The sequence below is a fragment of the Chrysochloris asiatica genome, unplaced genomic scaffold (assembly GCF_000296735.1).
Source record: "Chrysochloris asiatica unplaced genomic scaffold, ChrAsi1.0 scaffold00003, whole genome shotgun sequence".
Classification (NCBI taxonomy): Eukaryota; Metazoa; Chordata; class Mammalia; order Afrosoricida; family Chrysochloridae; genus Chrysochloris; species Chrysochloris asiatica.
Genome location: NW_006408521.1, coordinates 44559766 through 44566203, shown reverse-complemented (window position 1 = coordinate 44566203; position 6438 = coordinate 44559766). Strand labels below are relative to the sequence as shown.

General features: G+C 47.1%; 1 protein-coding gene across 1 annotated transcript in view; it reads right to left on the bottom strand.

The window, feature by feature from the left end:
* ATRNL1 (attractin-like 1) overlaps positions 1-5255 on the bottom strand; it is an 827041-nt gene extending 821786 nt beyond the window's left edge. The window contains exon 1 of the mRNA XM_006831380.1: positions 4560-5255. Within this exon, the coding sequence (XP_006831443.1) occupies positions 4560-4849 (290 nt within the window). The 5' untranslated portion in view covers positions 4850-5255. The remainder of the gene's footprint in view (positions 1-4559) is intronic.
* Positions 5256-6438: the final 1183 nt, after the last annotated feature.

Here is a 6438-nt window from a genome sequence, read left to right as displayed (position 1 = left end):
ATAGATATGTAGATAGGTAGATAGATAGATAGATATGGATATAGATATAGATCAATGTATACATGTTGTCAAGTGTCACAGAGTCAGTTCCAGCTCATAGCAACCCTGATTAGGGTTTCTTAAGCTGTAAATTTTTATGGGAACAGAAAGATGAAGCTTTCTCCCATGAAGTGGTTGGTGGCCTCAAACCAATGACCTTGTAGTTTGTAGTCCAGTGCATATCCAGAGCCACCACACTACTATATATAAGACTGATAAGAACTCCTACACATCACATATATATAATGACCTTAATAGATAATTTCAGGAAAATATTCGATAGTTGTGTTTAAGATAATCATTTTACATACTTAAGTAATCAACAATATAGAGTATCCATTTAGGTTATTTTGTTTCCCTAAAAGAAATTAGAAATCATAGCTTCCTAAGTCACATCAGCAAGAAAGTGGTGAAATTTGAGCACAGAAAACATAAATATAAATTTCAAGTCCTCTGCAAAAATAATTATTAAGACCACTGTCCTTTCTAATTCTCAGTCCTAGATCCTTAAACCTACCTTTAAGCTGAGGATCAGTGTTCATTTTGGTTTACCTATATGAGGACTGGCTAGTAATTCCAAATGTTTTATTCTATTACAGATAGAAGATTGCAATCAGTGCTAAGAGAATTCAAGTACCACTTTCGATACCATATTTGCTTCTGCTATTCTCCCCCAACCATCAATCTTCCCTTCTAGAGACGCATTTGAAGAATACTCTTATTCCCTAGTGAAATCCCTCTAGTAGAAAAAAAACAAAGCTAAGTTACCATGGAACCAGCCAATTAATTTTGACACCTGCTTACCAAGACTGTTCAATCATTTCTGATGTCTGTTAGGTTGCTATCCTTCAGTTTACTAAAATATTCTCAAGATAATTAATAAAGTGAGAATTCCCAGCTAAAGTCTTTCCCATTGTGTAATTACTTCAAATCCTGGGTAAAGTAAGCCACCATCCTCAAAACAAACCTGCTATAGCTCAGCATGAACTTGGCCAGGAAGAATTCTTTTCTTCTAAATAAAATTCTTCCCTTTAACATTAAATCTGTACCACCTTTTCTTTACTTCTAAGAATACACAAAACAGAACACTGAAAGCTGTTTTAGCTATAGTTAATCTAATTAATAGCCTGCATTCCACACAGGAATGGAAAAGCATTTACCAATAGGATACAATGAATCATAGGAAATCGACTTAAAGAAATAATCAATGATTATTCAGGGTTTATCATTATTACAAGCTCACCAGCTACTCCTCGGAAACCCTATACAGGGTTGCGATGGGTCGGAATCAACTAGACGGCACTTCACAACAATAACATCATTATTATATCTACATTAAAAATCTATTCCACTTTTACTCACTAATGTATGGTATTTATAAATGCCATCTCTCAATGTAATTTAACCTAGTTTTAACTTGATCTGTGTGGTCTTTCTTACAAACTGGGACAACATCTGCTAGCAAGCTCACAGGCCGCTGATTAACAAGTCCCGGTACCATAAAATGTAGCTAGGAGCTTTTCAGGATCACAGCAAACTTTGTCCTTTCAGGCAAATGGAGTAAATCTACCGACACAAATGTCAATATTCCTCAGTTACAAATTAATCAGATGATCTTCCTATTTATGTATAAAAAGATGTAAGGAATGTATGTGGTTTTATTGCACTGTTGGCTACCAGTTTGTATGTTCAAAATTCCCGCTTATCAAGCAAAAAGTCGCTGTCACTGTCAGCAAAAATTTAAGACCATTTCATTTGACTCTGTCACATGGGGTCACTACTAGTCAAACTTGACTCAAGACCACCTAACAATTATTCAAAACCAAACCCACTGTCCACGAGTTGATCTAGACTCAGGGCGCCCCTGCTGTTGGTGCTGTATGCCGTTGAATTGGTTCTGACTCATAGTGACCATATACAGGAGCGGCTGGTGGGTTTGAACCACTGACCTTGCAGATAGCAGTCCAATGCTTATCCTACAGAGCCACAGCAGGACTCCAATGACCCTATGTTATTGTTGTTAAGTACCCTGTATAGGGTTTCCGAGGAGCAGCTGGTGAGCTTGAACTGCTGACCTTGCAGTCTGGCACATGAATCCACAGGGCCACAGCAGGATTCCAGTGACCCTATAGGACGGAGGAAGGCTTCTAAGGATGTAATTTTTATGGAAGCAGATTGCCTCATTTGTCTCCAGGGAAGCAGCTGGTTTAAAGGAACCACAGACCTTTCCGTTCACAGCCAAGCACTTAACCACTGCAACACCAGGACTCCTTCACCTACCAATGACAAGTAAAAAGAGGCTAAGCATTGGACCACAAGTGTGAGCCAAAAGATCGGCAGTTCAAACTCACTAGCCACTCCTGGAAACACTATGCAGGGTCGCTCGCTATGAGTCCCTCGAAGGCACAAAACAGCAAAAGTAAAGTTCAACACCGTATCTTTTCTCATCTTGAAAGTTACTTCCTAAACTTTTCATTAGTTTATGTTGTTGTGTGCCGTGCAGTTGGTTCCGACTCATAGAAACCTAAGGAACAGCTGGTGGCTTTGAACCTTGCTGTTACTAGCCCAGTGCTTTCCCTCCATCACCACACCAACTCTCTTTCATTAAGTACTTTTCCCAAAAAAATAGTACATTTAAAAGAGTAAACTATAGTACCTACATATGAAAGTATAAACCCAGGAAATATTTCAACCTGCAACTATAAACTAATTTCATAAAACTCCATTTTAAGATTTCACTTTCCAAACCCTGCTGTAAATTCAATTCATTTAAATAGGAGAATGTCACTTGAAACTCAAAAGTTCTGTTTAAAAATATATAATAGTTTGCAGTGAGTTTTAAGTAGTATTTTTTTAACCAGCAGTAACAAAACAATAATTGGAAAATAACACGTTTAACAGGTCGAGAAAATTGTCCCACGATACCTTAACAGTCACCACCATGGGCCACTGCCATCAAGTCAATTCCGACTCCCCATGACCTTATGTAAGGTTTCCAAGGCTGTAAATGTTTACAGGAATGGAAAGCCTCCTCTTTCTTTGGAGGAATGGATGGATAGTTGATTCGAACTGTTGACCTGCTGACCTCGTGGTTGGCAGGCCAATGTGTAAATCCACTATGTCTACAGAGCTCCTTACAATATCTTAATTAAGTGACCCATCACATAGCCAACTCCTACCTTTGCTTAGAGTCCAAGATACATGTCCGGTTGATTTTGTTATCATCCTGACAATAAAAATCCACTGTGATCAAGTAGATTCCAATCCATAGTCACCCTGCGGAACAGAGGAGACCTGCCCGATAGGGTTTCCAAGGCTGTGAATCTGTATGTCTGCCACATCTTTCTCCCTCAGAGGCTGGTGGGTTCCAACTACAGACCTTCAGTAAACAGCAGTGCTTTATCCACTACACCACCAGCACTTCTTATTCTGACAATAAATATCAGTAATCCATGTAGTGTCATTTCAAAACCACAAATCAGGCAACCAACCTTTTATTAAATTTTATTGGCTAAGATGTGGGCTGTGTTTACCTTTAAACCAGAACCTCTAACTGGCAGTTGTTCCCTGGACATCCTAATGTCCTCAACTTAATGCTTCCCCACCTCCACTCTTGTCTTTTCATATCAAGAAGGAATACAATGAACACTAACCTACAGGGCAGAAGTATCTTTACAGTTGTAAAGCAAGCTCCAGATCCTCTTATCTACAGAAAAACCTAAGCATACTCCCACACAGCAGCTGAGAGTGAAATAGCCAGTTAGAAAATTCCTGGTCTTCCCCACCTAATTAATGTCCGGGTCGTCTTTTATCTCATCCAAAGTCATTCCTCTATTTCTCCATTCAGGACTGTCCTAGCAAATTCAACACTGCACACTGGGTAAATTGGATGAACTGGAATGAGGACTCTGCCTATCTAACCTTGGGCAAGTGACTTAAATCCATCGACTCGATTTCCAACTGTAAACCAAGCCAAGCAATTCTAGTAACTCAAAGAATTAAATGAGATCAACGAGTAGAAGAATGAACACGGTGTTTGGCACACACTGAGCTCTTCCTAGACCCTAGTGATTATGATTACTATTACTACTAAATAAACTAAAAAGATGCCAGTGGTTATTCCCGTGGGGGAGGGGGGTAGTGGGAGGAAGGGATAGATGGGAAAAGAGGGAGGTGCTGTTGAATGAAAACTTTTAACCTTTACATTTCTGTACCGATGGCATTTTTCTCTATGTGCGTGTATTTATGAATTACATGAATAATTTGATTTAAAAATATTCCCCTTGCAAAACGCTGGTTGGCACCATAACTAAGTGTGGAAATGTTCTCGAAGAGCAGGGCATCAGAAGTGGTTGCAGGCATCTGGAACTCTCGGGAAAGGCTGGCGTCCGCGTGGGGCTTCAGGGGCGCGGCGCTCGGATCCGCTCCCCGTGCTGGGAACCCGAGGCCGCACGCGGCAGGGAGGCCAAGGCGCGCTAGGGGCAGGGCAGGGCAAAGCGGGGGCCGACGAAGGCACTTACTTGAACCTGCCCTGGCAGTGCTGGCATTGGTCCCCCACCCAGCCCGGGTCGCAGAGGCAGGTGGAGTTGACACAGCGGCCCGAGAAGCAGGAGCCGGTCTTCTCGCACGGCTTGGACTGGGACACCTGCGCGTAGAGCGCCAGGTAGAGGAAGCCATAGCACAACAGCCAGTTGTGCCCGTCCAGCAGCCAGGAGGAGGCGCCCCCGCCGCTACCGGCCGGTCGAGTCCTCCCCAGCTCCGGGGCCGCCGGCAGCAGGGGGCCAGAACGGGCCCGGCCCCCCGGCTCCATCTTCCCCGGCGCCCCTGCCTGGAGGGGGTGCGTGTTCGGGCGCCGACAGGGATGCTCTGGGGGAAACCGGCTGCAGAAGCCTCGCCGCCGCCGCTCCTCCTCGTCCTCTGCACAGCGCCGGCCCCAGTCCCACTCCCGGTCAGGAGGGACCGATGGACAGAACCCAGTCGCTGTCGCCTGCGATCGGCTGCCTGCAGTCGCACTTGGGCATCGCCTCTCGGTCCCCTGACCTTGTCCTCAGCCAGGCGAACCAAGCCGCGGCGCTCGGCTCGGGCCACAGGCGTCAGCGGCGGAGCAGGCTGCACGGGGCGCTCGGAAGGGACCGAGGGGCTCAGGGGCCCTGGGGGAGGGGCCTGGCCGGGGGAGGGGCCGCGCGGCCCCGCCTCGCCCGCGGCTCGCGCCAACTGCCGGGACTCCGAGCGCCGCGCGTCCGGGGGGGCGGGATTCGAGCGCTGAGGTGGGCGCGCCCAACGCGGGGAGGGAGGGTCGGGAGGCGGGGATCAGCCCCGCGGAGCCTGGCTGACGACCGGCGGGCCCCGGGTGGCCATGGTCTCTCTTGTGCGGTCAGCCAGCTGCCCGGGCTGCGGCGGGAACCCGCTGCGCGCCGTGCCGTCCCCCCAGCTTCGCGCGCGTACGTTCCCCACCCCCGGCCTCGCGGTGGTCTCGGCCCACCCCTGATAAGGACCCGGGCTCCCGGGGCTGAGGGGAGGCTGGCCCCCAGGTGTGGTCCTCGTGTCCGCAGGGCCCTTTGCCTCGGCGAGCCAGGGGACCCCCGCGCGCCCTGGACCCCTGAAATCAAAGATCGGACGGGCTTCGCATCTTCAGGAAAAAGAAGAAAAAAACAAAAACAGCCTTTCCCATCCACGGTCTTCAGCTGCAAAAGTGCAGCTCTTTTCCCTAGCGCTTCCTCTTCCTCCACCCCATCCTCCAGCCGATTTCTTCTTTTTTTCTTAAATGAGAAAAACTCCCTACAACACACAAAGAGCTGAGCATGTGCGGCAGGCAAAAGTCTTAAAGGTACCGCAGTCGCACCACGTTGTGAGGTCCGCAAGGACAGGGAGGGGCGGGAAGCCTTGGCCAAGTGGGGGGTGGGGGGGTGGAATCTCTTCCAGGGGGAGCCATTCCTTCCAGGGAAATAACGATCCCTTCCTCCCCAATAAAGAGCTTCGAGGTTCTGAGCCCAAAGTGTGCCCCCTCCCCCGAGACGCGCCTCGGAACCCCATGTATCTCCTCTTCTGTCTGTCAATGTTTCCTGCTCCATCTGGGACAATATTCTGCCTTGGAAAAAATATTGCAACATCGGGGTTTCTCTACAGAGGAGCAGTAATGATGTCGTTTTCCTTCCTCCCGACAATCTTTCTTCTTTTAGATGACTTTTCACGACTGAATGGCACACGCTGAAATTTTTGCTTTGTACTTTTTGTGTCTTCTTTAAATAGACTGTTTGAACCCTTGCAAAAGGAAGCCGAACACATTGCAGCCATGTATTCTCGAGTTAACAGCAGCGTTGCTGGAGCCCCACCAAAGAAGAGCAGGCCTATAGGAAAAAGAATTTGAAATCATCAAAGGCATTTCTGACAGCACTGGGT